General features: G+C 50.5%; 1 protein-coding gene across 1 annotated transcript in view; it reads left to right on the top strand.

Annotated features, from left to right (window-relative positions):
- The window catches only part of MMP20 (matrix metallopeptidase 20), a 48035-nt gene that overhangs the window by 9432 nt on the left and 22596 nt on the right, over positions 1-16007 (top strand). Inside the window, exons 3-6 of the mRNA XM_035008803.1 lie at positions 1894-2042; positions 3953-4078; positions 4855-5016; positions 7144-7285. Coding sequence (XP_034864694.1) covers positions 1894-2042; positions 3953-4078; positions 4855-5016; positions 7144-7285 — 579 coding nt within the window. The remainder of the gene's footprint in view (positions 1-1893; positions 2043-3952; positions 4079-4854; positions 5017-7143; positions 7286-16007) is intronic.

Below are 16007 nucleotides of genomic sequence, written 5' to 3'. Positions count from 1 at the left end.
GTTCACCTTTTTATCCCGCGATGGGAGCCGCGTGCTGCTACTCCTCTCTTCCAACTACCTGTGGGGCCAGGGGCGGCTTGAAATTACCACTAGGGAGAGCGGTGCAGAACGGGCATCAGCAAAGCCCTCAGATGAGAAAGTCTGGTCGCGGAGCCTGTTGTCAAACTGCAGCAGCTCAGCCGCAGGTCCTGAGTCCCTGGGGTCGAGCAAGGGCCCGGAGCCCCCGAAGGCTCCTCCAGGCCGCACGTTGGCGGTGACCAGCCTGAGTCCATCAGGTGGCGCTCCACACACAGTTATCGCTCCGCTTACGCCCAAGAAGGCCACGGAAGTCGGGACATTTGGGGAAGAAGCGCCCCATAAGGAGTTGAACAGGAAAAACGTATATAAATCCACGAAGTCTTTCCCTTTATTTTCTTAAAGTGTATCACAGAATTTTAGTCTGTAACGATGCGCAGCATAGACAAGGGGAATCCATCTAGCTGACTGGAGACTCAGAGAAGTGTGTTATTGTGACAGGGTTCCCTGGACGTCTCCAAAGCCCCCTCAGCACACTCACCCAGCCCATCCACTCGCCCCTGAGCAGCCCCCCTGCCCCCAGAAAGCAAGCAAGCAAGCACAGAACGCGCTGGACGCTATCCAAGTACTCAGAATAACCTCTTCTAACAGAACCCAGGGGATTAAAATAGACAAAATACAGCTTAGTGCTTATGTGCAGACGTTTGGAGTCAGAACTGGGCTCCAGTCCTGACTAATCATAAAATGCACATCATCATTATCTGTTAAGGTCGTTGTGAAGACGGGGCACGCCCGGGCCCGTGTCTAGCGCGGAGCATGGGCTCACAGAGTATTTACAGTTACCCCTCTTGTGTCCTGGGTCTCCAGGTGCGGACTCTGTGCTCCTTCCCTCTCCACTGAGGGTCGCTATTTACCATACCCTCTGTGGGACCCGGTCCCTGCCCTTCAGGCCCCTAGGATCGCCCCGGTTGGTTCCTGGTGGAGGCAGCCCCACCTCTGTCCGAATCACCCAGGATACCTGTTGAAATGCAGGTCTACGGGTCACACCTGTGTGTGCATTTACCCAGCTTCTCAGGGAGTCCTCACAGGGGCTAGAACTGGACGCCACCCGGAAGGCCTGAAACACCACTAGCTTTTATTCCGGAGTTCATCCGTGTAGCAAGTGTTTGCTAAGCACCTACAAGGTGCGAGGGGTGGATGAGGAGCTGGAGAGCGAAAGCAGGGCAGGTGTCTGCTGCCCGGGTTGGCGCTCGCCCTCATCCAGGGTGCCGGCTGCGCCCGAGGTCCCGCCGAGGCCCCGGGTGGTAGCTCCTTGTCCCTGCCTCCCTCCGCCTGCTGTCAGGAAGCCCCAGCCCCTGCAGCCTGGGGCAGCGCGTCCTACCAGGACCTCATGAAAGACTCAAGCCAAGGCTTCGTCTTTAAGATACACATTATTTTAAGAACAAACACCCCCCCACCCCCACCCCCACCCCCACCCCCGGGGAAATCCCAGGTGGCCTTTGAATAAGAATGTGCAAAACCTCAAAACTCAATTCTTTACAATTGAAAATTTTCAGTCCCTTTTGGGGAAAAAGAGGTCCCTTCTCCATTAAAGCCATTTTAGGGGAAATGGGTTCTTGCCCCTTGTGAAATGACCCCAGGTTATGGTCTTTAAAATTCGGGATAATCTCGCAACAAGGAGAGCCCAACCATTTCAGCGGCAGGTGATTTCCCGATTGCTCCTCACAGTCCAGTAACGTAGCAAATACAAAAGCAAAACAAGCATTACCCTTTGGGAGAAAAATACGCCCACCGCAGATTCACGTTGGCCCCTCCGACTGTTGATACCGCCTCAGCGGAGGGCTCACGGAGGAAGCCGTGTTCCTTCTGTTTCTGCAGAATCTCCAAATACACGCCCTCCATGACCTCCGCGGAGGTGGACAGAGCAGTAGAGATGGCCTTGCAGACCTGGAGCAGTGCGGTGCCGCTGAGCTTCGCCAGGGTGAACGCGGGAGAGGCCGACATTATGATATCGTTTGAAACTGGAGGTACTGTGGCGCTTCTTGGATGTTCCTCCTGATCCACGGGACACACGTCCCCGCGTGTCTCCTTCAACCTTTAATGCGAGCGATCCTCATCCACACAGAGTGTGATGGGCAGGGCTCAAGGTCACGGCAAGGTGACGAGTGCGTCCCGCCAGGACGTAGACCCGGGGGAGTTCTCAGCATGTCTGGTCATGCTGGACGGGGCGGGAGAGTGGATCCGCTCCTTCCGTTGGCTAGGAGGCCAGCCGACCTCGTTCCCATGGCCATACTCACCGCTGTGCACCGCCTTCCATATCCGCCAGGAGTCCCCCACCTCGAATCCCCACTGAAGGAAGTCCACGCCACGGAGGTCCTGACCACGCTCCCCCTGCGGCAGGCTGTGGTCGGGATAGCGGCCTTGCTGTCTTGCCCACACCTTCTGGAGCCCCCAGGCCTGCCCCAGCCCGCCCACCTCCGCACCCCCTGCTCACCCTGGCAAGGAGTGGAGGCCTAACTGGGCGCAGGGCTTGGTGGCCGGCTCTGGCCCTTTCCAGAGCCGCCTGTCTAGGGAGCAGACCAACCAAGGGTCACAACATTCCTTGATTTCTCAGCTTCCAAGTAGCTGCGGGGAGGGCGCACCCCGGCCTCCTCCCGCCAGACACCCTTGCTGAGGGTCCCGGTTACTTTAAGTCTTGATCTTGAGTTGAGGCTCAGGTCCCGGGAAGTACATGCTCAGAAGCCAGGGGACAGAAGGTGACGCAGGTCCTGAGTGTGAGCCCTTCAGAGGCGGCCCTGCGTGTGACCTGGCCCATGGCGGGTCCTGTTCCCCCCGGACAACAGGGCCACCCCAGTGACGTGGCTGCGCAGCTCATGGCAGCTTTGGAGGCCGTGACGTTGGCATCAGCCCCTCTCTTGATCTTGCCCGCTTGCGCCCTTTCCCCTCGAACACAAGCTGAGCGGGGGCTGCGCTGCGTGTCCCTGGGTCCTCAGAGCCCACCATCCAGGAACCCGGGCACATGGCGCACCAGAACCCTGTGAAAAACCGGGAAACATGGCTTCTACGACATGCCTCGTTTTGTTCTCTCTCCTCTTTTATCAAATTTATAATAAACTGTTAATTAGAAGCAAAACAAAAACACAGAAAGCACTAAAAGTTATGATTTTATAGACACCTTTGTTGCTTGCGTGAGCTTGATACAGGAAAGCATATTGAAATTCCAGAGCAACTTTCTCCTTTTGGATACGTCTGCACATTGTACTGCACGGGAGAAACAGAAAGCACACACATTTGCTCGATGTACCATTGCTGTCCTAGCTGAATCAGACAATGAATGCTCAGCCTGCTCACACACACACATTCCAGCCTGTAGGGGTTGCTTGCTACTTCTTTTGTAAGACATTTGTACACGACGTAGGCATTGCAATAAAAACAGTCACAAAAGGACATTTTTTATTTTAAATGCTAACTGTCTTTGAAATGCCAAATATCCCTCTTAATTTTTCAATGGACGATTACTCGTTGACATGTAAACTTCTTTTTTTTTTTAAAGATAATTCTATTTATTTATTTTTTTTTAAAGATTTTATTTATTTATTTGAGAGAGAGGATGAGAGGAGAGAGAGAGCACATGAGAGGGGGGAGGGTCAGAGGGAGAAGCAGACTCCCTGCCGAGCAGGGAGCCCGATGCGGGACTCGATCCCGGGACTCCAGGATCATGACCTGAGCCGAAGGCAGTCGCTTAACCAACTGAGCCACCCAGGCGCCCGACATGCAAACTTCTTATACAAAATGAATATTAGAAAGTAAATCTATTTGTATGAGAAGTGCCAACACTATTAAAAAAAAAAAAGTGTCCATTCCCTGTAATGTGAAGCATGTCCCCAAAATTGCTAGAAGGACTCATGGCTGTTGGCGTTTCTCCCCACCTCTTTAGATCACGGGGACTCCTATCCATTCGATGGCCCTCGAGGGACTCTCGCCCACGCATTTGCACCTGGGGAAGGCCTGGGAGGCGACACCCATTTCGACAATGCTGAGAAGTGGACTATGGGAATGAATGGTATATATGCACAATTCACCATAACCTGGAAAATATTGTACCTTCTTCTGGGCCTCCACCATGAAACCCCGAGGTTCAACATCCCAAGCCACCCTTTAACTAGGGAGGCTGGCTAGGAAAAACAAGTAAGCCAAAAATCCAAAAGGGAACACCATAAGGGAAAAGACCCACCCTCACGTGTGTTGTAGACCTGTCTGAACTCTGGTTCATGCCTATGATCTCGAGGAGCAGCGACCCCACCTCCCCACGGCTCTCTTTCTTTACGTAGCATTTACTGTCTCTTACATGTACTTGGAAATAGGCTCTGTTCAGAGATGACACTTCATCTCCTGCGAAGTGTGATGGGAATGGGTTTTAAAGTCCCAGGATATCGTGCCCATCATCTGCAAGTCTTCCCTGTGAAATGTGTGTGGACGACAGGGGGTAGCGTGTCATGGCAGGGAACTGGTGAAGCATCTTCAGTCTAATCTGTGTCTCATTGCCCCTGGTGGCTCTAATTAGGTCCTTCTGTGTCCAGCATGGCTGACGAGGAACAAAAGGATTGATCTACATTTCCATCCTTCCCCACCCCAAAGCCCCTTCTAGCCAAGGGGGAGAGCGCTAGAGTATCGTCAGCAAAGCTCAGCACCCGAATAACCTACCAACCTTTGAAGAATCTGGTTATGAAAAGAAAACAAATTTACTGTGATTGGGGCATCAATTCTCCTGTTAAGACAGAAAATACTTAAAACAAAACCCCATGTCGATGCTGTATTTTTCTGTCTCCTATTGTGCAGGTTTCAATTTATTCACCGTTGCTGCCCACGAATTTGGCCACGCGCTGGGCCTGGCCCATTCCACAGACCCATCAGCATTGATGTACCCAACGTATAAGTACCAGCATCCCTATGGATTCCACCTGCCCAAGGATGACGTGAAAGGGATCCAGGCCTTGTACGGTACAGTCACTACCCTTCCTTGGCTACTAACCCTGAAAGCCACAGGCATTCGGTCTCCAACTTAGAGAAGGTATGTGTTGCCAGGAGTTACCTGCACAGAAAGGTCAAGCTGGGGACCGTAGCCCCACTTGTGCCCTTTTATGAAGAGATTATTTAGCAGCTATGAATACAGCTTTCTTTTCTAAGATGCACGATTCAATTGTACATCTTTCTTCCAGCGCACATTGGTTCCTCAAGAGCCATAGAAAATGCAATCATTTGTCTGGGTTTTTGGTAGTTTGGTTTTGTTTGGGTTTGGTTTTTTTTGAGCATGGGTCAGAATTTAGGTAGCTGGAGAGGATGGGTACATTTTGTAATTCCTATATGTGGTTCTCACCCGTCTGCAGATCATTGACCTTATATCTTCCTAAAAACGGTGAGGGTGATGTTAATGCCTACACGGCATGGATGGCCTGCCCCTTAGCACACGGGTTCGGGGGCGTCACCATCCCTGCCAGGGTGTCCCTCCCTGAACGGCGGAGAAAGTTGACAAAGACAGCAAGCATCCCAAGATAATCACAATTATCTCAGGAGTTAGGTTTCTAACTAACTAAGATAACTCTGCAAGTTGTCTTTCAAAGATGATAAAGAATTATTGGAAGCTCTACACCCTGCCTTCCTCACCAGAGGCCCTGAGCGGGAATCCTGGAGCACTCCGACCCTCACCCTTTTGCTTTCACGGATCAAAGGCAGACAACCCCGAGAACCAGGTTTTCCCCTTAGCCTCAGAGGCTGGTTCCTCGGCCTTCGCTTGTCGGAGGCTCTCGGCCCCCCTCAGCCCAGAGGGTTGGCCAAGCCGCCTAGAGATGAGCGCACCTTCTGCGGACAGCACCTGAGGCGAGGGAGACCCATCTCCTCCAGGGAAGCGTTCAGCCAGCTTCCCCACTGCAGAGACAGGGTCCATGTGAACTCTGTCCTGCCTCTGAGTGACAGAGATCGGGGCCGTGAATGTCTCCGTTGCACAGACTTGGCTCCCGAGCACCGAGTGGCCCGGTGACAAGGTGAAGCAATTCCCGCAGGCCACCGAGAAGGCCCGAGCCCCAGTGCTCGCCTGCGCCTTACAGATCCTTCCGTACTGGAAGGTCACCGCCATGCTGACAGCCACGGTCACGGGGTCAGGGAGCACACACCTCGCCCGGCCCTGGCCACCTCTGACCTTAGCAGGCGGCTTGGCACATAGTGAGTGTTCAAAGACCACAGCACATTCCTGACCTTCCAGTTTCTGATCTTTTCCCAAAGCCTCACCGCACTGCTGACCCTGCGCCACCCCAGAGCTTACCCAGCTCTCTCTCTCATGGGTCCTCCCTGTGCCTCACTCCCTCTGGGCACCACGGGGACTTACTCAAGAGCAGAGATCCGCGCAGCCCTAGCTCACTTCTCGCCGATGGCAGAGAAGGCCTCAGGAGCACGGAGTGGGATGAAAACCCCCCAGCAGCTCTCCCCAAGGAGCAGGCCCCTGCTTTACAGAAGGATCCAGCGCACACCTCCAGGGGACCTCCTTGCCACAGGAACTCACTCAGTGTTTCCCGGGTGCCTGATAAAAGGCTCATCCGTGCACGATGCCTGGAAGTTGATGAAAATAATACGAAAACACACAGGGAAGTTGCATCTGATTGAGAACAAAGAATTTAATTACCGGGAAATAATAAAACAAAAGTGGCAACCTCTAATTAATAAAAAAATAAGAGTGGCAACTTTTTAAAAACCTCTCTGATTTGGCGCCCCAAACTTTCGGAGAAGTTCTGTGTGACAACAAAATAATGGGTACCATTGTTTAACAGTTGCGATGTGCCAAGCGCTCTCCCAAGCGCTTCTCAGACTTGATTTCTCAGAACCCACTGAGGCGGGTACTGTCCTCGCCCCTCCCATTCCACCGATGAAGAAACGGAGGCTTGGAGAGGCTCACGGATGCGCCCGTTTATCAGGCAACTCAGGGACTAGCGAAGCTGGGATTCGAACGCGGGTCCACCTGCCGCAGACAGCCACGCGCCTTGTCACCTGCCATTCAGCCCACGGGGGTCTCTGGGGCAGGAGGGGACACGCGCTAGGTTCCTGGTTCCATTTTGACCCAGTCACTTTGAATCCTAGGACCCCGGAAAACATTCCTGGGAAAGCCCACGGTGCCCCACACACCGCCTCAAAATCCATCCAAGCCGGACCTCTGTGACTCCAGCTCCCCCTTCGATGCCGTGACCATGCTGGGGAAGGAGCTGCTGCTCTTCCGGGACCGGTAAGCCTCAGATGCGGCCCCGCGCGAGGACCGTGCGGAGGCGCCGTCCTGTGCGGCACCAGGGTGGGGGGCACAGGTCTCTGCAGAGCCACAGAACTGCCCAAACCACCGCCTAGGGGGCAGCTGCCACGCTCTTGGCACTGGGCACCGTGTTCTCCATACTCGTGAGGTCCTTCTAACCCTTTCACTGCGAAGGAGAGATTAGAATCCCCGATTTACAGATGCAGAAAGCAGCTCAAAGAGAGCAAGGTGCTCTGCTGAGGTAAGAGTTTCACTGAGTGGCTGAGTTCAACACCAGCCCAGATTTATCTGATGTCCGTTTTGTCCATCACTGTATCCCTAGTGAGAGCACACAGTATAAGCTCAGTAAATATTCAGTAATGGGGGTTGGGTAGATAGAGGGACAGACGGATGGATGAGGGATGGATGGATGGATGGATGGATGATCAGAGGGATGGGTGGATGGACGGATGGATGGATGATCAGAGGGATGGGTGGATGGACAGATGGATGGATGGATGGATGGATGATCAGAGGGATGGATGGATGGATAGCTAATTCCAAAGTCATCACTCTGCTGAAACCCCTCTTTCTCAAGGCCCCTTGACTTTTCAACTGTCAGCAAGCCATCAGACAGCCTAGGGAAGGGAGGAATATTGATGGGTATTGGCTCTTCTATAGCTAGAGCTCCTGAAGGATACCCTGAGGTTTGAGTATCTAATACTGTTGTTTTAGGAATGTTTCCTTTGGACTGATTAATAGAAGTTTAATGGTGAGGTGGAGCTGGTGTTTAAATTTAATGGCATAGGAGGGGCGCCTGGGTGGGCTGTTGGTTAAGCCTCTGACTCTTGGTTTCGGCTCAGGTAGTGATCTCAGGGTCGTGGGAAGTCTGCTTGAGATTCTCTCCCTCTCCCTCTCCCTCTGCCCCTTCCCCCACTCATGCTCTCTCGCTCTCTCTAAAAAAAATTTAAAATTAAAATAAGTTTAAAAATAAATTGAATGGCATAGGAGATTGAGTAATTCATGCTGCTGGAGAAGCTGGGATCTTCAGGGACGGGCTGTAGTAATAGCTGTGTGAGTTGATCCGTGGGAGAACTGATCTTTGTTAGTATTTTTATTGTCGTGACCATCACTCAGGGAAATTAAATAGAAGTAAATTTAAGATTAGTGTAATAAGGAAAGAGAGGAAATTTGATTAAGCCTTTCAGGTTTGAAATTAATGTGGAAGTTTTCAGGAGAAGACAGGAAATGGTTTTTGGTGATAATGTCTTCTAGTTGAAGTATGTCTACTAAAAATAATGTTAGTTTTTTGTTGGCTGAAAGATTGATGAATGGTGAGAGGTGGTGAGTAATCACTGGGAAAAACCCAAGGAGTTTGGAATATGCATAGAAGGGTGAAGGAGAATTATATTTTATGTTTTGTGCTCTAAGGTTACGGTCAAGTGCTGGAATGAGAGTGGAGCCCGTTAGACCCTAGGTAGCAGGCATCCTTACGTGAGGAACAGTTGTTGGGGTCATGTTGTGAGAAATAAAAATCCAGCAAAAATTCTTCCTTAAGGCACTTCCTAGCGTGGATCAGGGGAGCGTTATTTTCACCGATTGGAATTCGCATCAACCAGCAAGGTTGTCTGAGCAGGGGAAAGAAAGTAACTGTGGGATTAGACAGCCGCTGGGAAGCAGCAAACTTCGCAGGGCTGAGCGCTCACACCGGACAGGACAGTTCTGCTCACTGGTTCTGATGTGGGGGGTTCTCCCACCACCAAGCAATTCTCAGACTCCAGCTGCATGCCCTACGACTCCACTCAATTCTGACGCCATCCACCCACCGGCACATAACATCAGCCGACCCCATAGGTTAAGGGCTCCATCCTACAAGACTGCCCTCCACTTTAGAGGCCAATTCTGACTGACTGGCTGTAAATCACGTTCCCATGAACTCCTCCTTAGGTTTGACTGGTTTACTAGAGCAGCTTACAGAACTCAGGAAACCAGTTTACTCACTAGATTAACAGTTTATTAGGAAAGGATGTAACTCAGGAACCACCATATACAGAGATGCCCAGAACAGTGGATGGGGAAAGGGAGCGAAGCTTCCATACCACCCCCCAGGTGCAAATCCCCCACATCTGCACATCTGCATGTGTTCACCAACCCAAAAAATCCCCAAAACCCCCTTCTTTGGGGTTTTTATGGAGGCTTCATCACAGAGGCATGACGGATTAAATCATTGGCCATTGGTGACTGATCCAACCTCCATCCCCTGGCCCTTCCCTGAAGGGGGTGAGGTAGGTGTTGAGACTGAAAGTTCCAACTCTCTAATTACCTGGTTGGGCCCTCAGGTAACCAGCACCCCCCCCCCCCTCACAGCAGGTGCTTTCCAAAAGTCACCTTGTTAACATAACAAAGGACACCTTTGTCCCTCTCATCACCGGAAATTCCAAAGGATTTAGCAGGCTCTGTGCCAGAAACCAGGAGGAGGACCAAATATATATTTCCTATTATAAATCACAATATCACAGATGTGTTAGCAGTTTTGATAATTTAGCCTGTGGAGTAAAAGTCTGTAAGGAAAGTCCTACCTGTAATGCTAGTCCTCTTCCAATAATGAGGTTGTAGGAAAGGGTCAAGCTTTAAGCCCCCTGTTTTTTGGATATCTTGTTCATCGTTTAAGTGATCAGTAACAGATCCACAGCATATAAATAATATGGATTCAAAACAGGTCTGTGTGCAGAAGTGAAGGAATGCTGGGTATGGTGGTTAATATCAGTAGTAACCATTACTAGGCCTAACCAGCTTCAAGTAAAGAAGGCGACAATCTTTCCAATGTCATTTTGGGTGAGAGCAAATTGCCATACACAGCGTGGTAGAGCAGCTAGACAGAGGGTTAATGTTTGACTAGTTACATTATTTCCTGTCATTGGGTAGGAAGGAATTAATAAAAAGACACCTGCTACAACTATTGTACTCAAATGCAGTAAAGCTGAGACCGGCCCTGGGTCTTCAGTGACAAAGGGAGGTCTCGGGTGAAAGCCAAATTGGGCAGATTTACCAGTTGCAGCTAGACAAAGTACAATTAGTGGAATGAGGTCGTGATTAAGGTCAAGTATGCGGACTTGTTGGAAAGCTCATGCATTTACTTTAGAGAGCCTCTTCTCTCCTGGTACTCTGGCTCGCAGGGAGCATGGGGCTGTGTCCATGACTGATTGCTGGGGTCACTTCTTTTCTTGGAGGAAAAGACATTCCAACACTCATCCCTGTTCCTCTCTTTACCAGGGACAGAGCTCGTTCACACCAGAATAGGCAGTGGTAGCTCAGGAATAGTATGTCTGAATACTTTTTATTCCTTTTTCTTCACTGGAAGAGTGGCCACTGGGCCCATATGGGGGGGGCCAAGTCCCACTGTAGTGGCTGGAGATATAAAGAAGGATCAACACTCACCTTGCCTTTGCACACCTCAGTTACATAAGGGAGTGAGACGTTCAAACACCTTGCCATCAACCTGTGTGCTCACACGACCTCTCTGTGTACATGGGGAGAGAGAGAGAAAGCTCTCTGGAGTCCCTTCTTATAAGGGCACTAATCACATCAGACCAGGGCTCCACTACCAGGGTCTCATCTAACCCTGGTTACCCCCACACACATACTGGTCCCATCTGAATATCACCATCCCATCACTCTGGGGGGAAGGGCTTCAATATATGAACTGGGCGGGGACACAGACCTTCAGCCCATAACAGAATAATCACATTTTTCAACATCTATTTCCTTCCAGATTATTTTTCTGTATAGAGAGATACAGTCTAAGTACTAAGTAAGATGTCCGCAAAAATGGGATTTTATGAGATGTGCTGATTTATAAACTCTTGGCTCAGCAATATCTCATATTTCCATGTCAATGAGTTTTATTTGTATTATATAGATGCATATATTATTCAATGAGTAGATACATCATCACGTGTTCAACCAATCCCATACTTTTAAGCATCAAAACTGTTTCTAATTTTTAAAAATTAGGAACAGCTTGAACTCAACCTTCAACAGTGGATGGACATCCACTTTTCTGAAACGTTTTAGAGCAGAGCCCGGAACCCGGGATTTAGCATCAGGCTCAGTTGGCTTAAATTCTGGCCGTGCTTCTTACTGAGCAGGTGACCCCGGGCAAATAATGTGTCAAACACACAGTGAGCGCTCAATAAACGGCAGGCGCTATATTTAGGAATGAGAATCGGACAATCTGTACAGTGGATTAAGGTTTAGAAACAACTTGAAGTATTTTTTTATCATTATTTGTTTTTAATGATCTTTATGGAGACTTATTGATTATTGACTTCCTTTCTCTTATTAGCAAAAAGTAAAGCAAAACAGAATTGGTAGGCATTGACCAGGAGTGATAGGCAAGGGGCAGAGCAGGTGGACCCTGGAGCCCAGGAGCTTCACGTGTCACCTGTCACATGGCCCAGACTGGCACAGGGAGTGCTCCTTCCGTGACCAAGAAATGAGATGCTGGCCGCCGTGTAGCACGGAGATTACTCTTGTGCCCAATATCGGCGGCTGTAAGAGGTGCAAAGGAGACCGTGAAGTCAAAGATATTAGGCCCTTATGTACAATTATAACTGATCTCTTTTAAAAAGCAAAAAATGTTTAAAACCCCTCGTTATCAAACTATGAGCAATGGCTAGCGGCCACTTGGCCGAGTCGTGGCTGAACATCCTGAGGGTGGGAACAGGAAGGGATCCACAGGGGCAGGAGACGCAGAGAAAGGAGAGGTCGGGAGGGAGGGACGCGGCGACATGAGTGTGTTCAGCCTGTCGACCAGCTCAGGCTGCTGGCCCCCACAGAGGCAGGGAGTAAGGAGAGATCCCCTTTTAGCCCCAGGTCTGCCACCCACTCCCCACGGGCCCATGGGTCCCTCTCCATCCTCTTTGGACTGAGGCGCTCTGATGTCACAGGGCTTCCCTGGGAGCAGGACTTACTGCGATGAGCACTCGGTTATCACACCCTTACCTGGGCCCCATGAGGCAGGGATTTCTGGTCCCTTTTCACAAGGACACGGAGCGAGGGAGGGCTGGGGCTGGGACCCACGTCCACACTAGGACCCACCAGAGCCCGAGCCCCCCGCACCCCGGCTCTCCTGCCTCCCGAGGTGCCATCCGGAGCCAGGATCCCATGCTCCGTAGCTCTGATCCCCAACTGGCCTACACCAGAAAGTCCCCAAGTGCTGGCAAAGCCTGGACAAAGAACAAAGAATTCTTTCAAGCCACAGCGACAATGCAATCTGCAGATGGCTGGGAAAGCTCGGGGTCTGGCCTGGAGTTCCCCGTCACCGACAATAGCCTGTTGAGGAGACATTCCCATGCGTGGGCGTCACCTGCACATAGGGTGTTTCCAGAGCAGGATGGGGTGCAGCACCTTTCCCAGTCACCGTGAGACTGCGGCCCGCTGTCCACCGCACGTAAAGGTTCATGGGTGCATTCCAGCTTCCAGCGTTGTGTTTGAAGACAAATGGGCATCAGCCACAGTAAGTTGAAAGTTGCAAATACCTACCACTTACATGGGCCTGTATCTGTATGTTGGATGCATGTACATTCGTTCTTTCCAGTAATAGGCAGGTAGTACGGTCGTGTCCCATTCCCCAGGCCATTAGGAAGACGAGAAGCAAGTTGCCCCTCTCAGATGATCGCGGGTTTTACCTGATTGAATTTTACCCATAAAATCAAGCGTATCACAATCAGCAATAGACCTCAGAGGTGTAACAGCATTTTGCACATGGAATAAGCGTAAAGCCTGTGTCCAAATCCTTCGTGTTGGAGAGAAGAAAGGTGTGCCCGTCTGTGTCTCAGCCTAAGGTGCTCCCGCCAGCCTCGTCTTCTGGGTCCCGGTCAAGAGCCGATCCTGTCACTCATACAGATCAGCTCGCCCTGCGCTGGGACGTCCGGGGCGAGTAGTGCCTTTCGACTTGAATGAACTCAGGCCTTCTGACGGGTATGCATTTGAGTTTGTGGGGAAAGCACGGGACGGCGGGTCCTGTGCTTGGGCCTCACCTGCCGGTCAGGTAAACAGCCACAAGGAGAAGAAAGTTCTTAGACCATCTGGGTGTCTCGAACATGTTGGATAGGCTGGTCCATATTCTGTTTTCCCCTCAAAATATCTGTCAGTTGCTAATGGTCACATTTTGCAAGATGTTATGTATCTTCGATCAGCAGGCAAAGGAAAGCATTTTTAAGGCTTGGCAGTTAGCAAAGGAAGATGAGGATGAAATGGTCCTGAGCGAGTCCCCAGCAGGACTTAGAGGCTCATTTAGTGTAGGAAACAGTGCAAAGGAAGAGTCAAAGAGCAGACAGGAAAGCCAAGGAGGTTTACTGGACACATGCAGAAAATCTCAGTGTTAGATGTGCTGCATTCAAGGCGAAGACGATTCTAGCAGGTTCTACAGAGCAGGCCGGTGCTCAGGGGGGCACTCACAGCTGGAGGCTTCACAGGTTATAGAACCTCCCATGTGGAGGAGGCAGGGAAAGATCTGAAAATGGACTCTAATAATAATAACTGGCATTTCACGGTCACTTACAATGTGCTGTGCATTGTGCTGAGCATTTTCCCGACACTCCTTTAATCCAGTGGTATTTTCCCCAGCTGGAATTTTAACCCACTTGACATGGGAGACAGAATCCCTTAATGGAGCCCCACATAAATCAAGGACAAGAGGATTTCTTTTCCAAAGTGATCAGTACTGGAGGGCTCCGGGGTGGCTCAGTTGGTTGAGCATCTGACCCTTGATTTCAGCTCAGGTGGTGATCTCAGGGTCGTGGGATTGAGCCCCGTGTCAGGCGCCAGGCTCCGTGTCTGGAGGGAGGCTGCTTGAGGTTCTCCCTCTCCCTCTGTCCCACCCCCTGCTCATGTGCGCTCTCTCTCTGTGTCTCTCTCTCAAATAAATAAATCTTCAAAGTGATCAATAGTGGAAAAGGATGCCAGGGCCATCAGACTGAGGACAGAAGAAAAGGGACAGACTGGCCAGGATGATCCCCATGTGTCATTTCAGAGGAGCTGTGAGGAGGGAGTCCAGGGCCTGAGGAGTGAAGCAGCGAAAGGGCGGAAGGCAGGGAGCGCATGGAAATGGTGATACGGACATTCACCTGAGAGTTGTGTTAGTAACAAAGAGAGGTCCGTTTTGATCATAGCTGGAACGGGCAGCAGGGTCCGAGCAGGAGTTTCCCAAACTGGAAACTACCTGGACATGTTGGGAGACAGGACTAGGAGCCGGTGGAGAAACGGAAATGCAAGGGGCCAGGGGAAGGAGGGACAGTACATCAGTCACTCCTACTCCTGGACAGGACCTTTGGAAGCTGGCATTTTGCAGGGTCTACGGGTTTGAGCAAAGCCTGCACAACGGAGGGGGACATCGTCCTCCTTCTGTCTCCCGGGGACGTGTCCCTTCTGGTTTTAAGATTGCGTCATGGAAAGTCAACAAGTGGCACTGTATTTGCCTAGACTGAGTCTGGGTTATATGTTAAGAATTCAGACAAAGAGGCAGAAGGTGTATTACGACCCATGATTCATTGTCACCTCCTCTGAGCTCCCTCCTGCTGGCTCGGGATGGGGCCCTTTACAGGTTATGGCCTATTCACAGGGGCGCCCACAGTCTCCTCCAGTGGGATAAACAATTTAGGCATGCTAGGCACAGCTCTGGCTATTTTTAAGCACTACCTACATTTGGGTTTTTAATTCTATAAGCTGTGTTTTTCTGGGGCTCAATGAGATGAACGATACATGTTTGATTTCTTGGGCTCTAATGTCTTCTGACATAAGGGGGTTAGTGAAACCCCCAAAACAAGTGCTTGTCAGTCAAGGATGTGAGTGTTTGTGTTTCAGAGTTTCCAGTGACAAAAATTTTATATCAGTGAGGCAAATTCAGAAAGAAACAGTTCTGTTGATAAACTCCAAGTTTTACCTATCACCAATCAATACATTTGTAGAGTGAAAACATGCCTTTCTACAGTATCTACAAATTAGTTAAGAGTAGTCGAGAGCTTATAAGACACTTTCAGATGCATTGTCTCAATTCATGCTTCGAAGTGTTAGCACATGTTATTAGTATTCTCACTTTTATTGGACAGAAGGAAACGGAGTCTCAAAAATTGAATGACTCACACAAGGTCCCACATCCAATGATAAAACCAGGTTTCAAGCTCCCAGTGGGAGATAAGCAGCAATTCCACTGCAAACCTCAAAAACAGAAAGAAGAGAGATCCCTCCTCCCCCTGAAACGAGGGCACGGGATGAACGAGAACAGAGTCAAGGAGAGTAAAGTGTTGAAGATGATGAACCGTGAAGTCCCCGCTCGGCTCCTGCTGAATCCCCCTGACGGTCCAGCAACGAGGAGGTGATGGGCTCCTTCCACAGGTCGGGGGTGAAGATAGTTGGGCACAACACAGGAAGAATGGAAGTTCGGCAACTGTGGGTCAAGTCCCCAGGTGTGCCGGGCGCCCGGAAAGCCGGAGGACAGAAAGACGGATAATCATGACCCTGCCTCAGGTGAAGGCTACCAGCGAGCTAGTCTCAAACTTGAATTAGCGGCTGTTCTTTGAGAAAAGGGAATGAAAATTTCAGGGATTATGAAAATCGGTGATCTCATGAGTTCCTCTCACTCCCTGGCACCCATTCATTGAATCAACAAGTATTTATTGAGCCCTGACTATGTGCCAGGCATAGCGTTGGCTCCTGGGAG

This window comes from Mirounga leonina, unplaced genomic scaffold, assembly GCF_011800145.1.
Source record: "Mirounga leonina isolate KUSES-001 unplaced genomic scaffold, KU_Mleo_1.0 Mir_153, whole genome shotgun sequence".
Lineage (NCBI taxonomy): Eukaryota > Metazoa > Chordata > Mammalia > Carnivora > Phocidae > Mirounga > Mirounga leonina.
The sequence above is the reverse complement of the archived record's forward strand: the minus strand, read 5'-3'. Positions and strand labels throughout refer to the sequence as shown.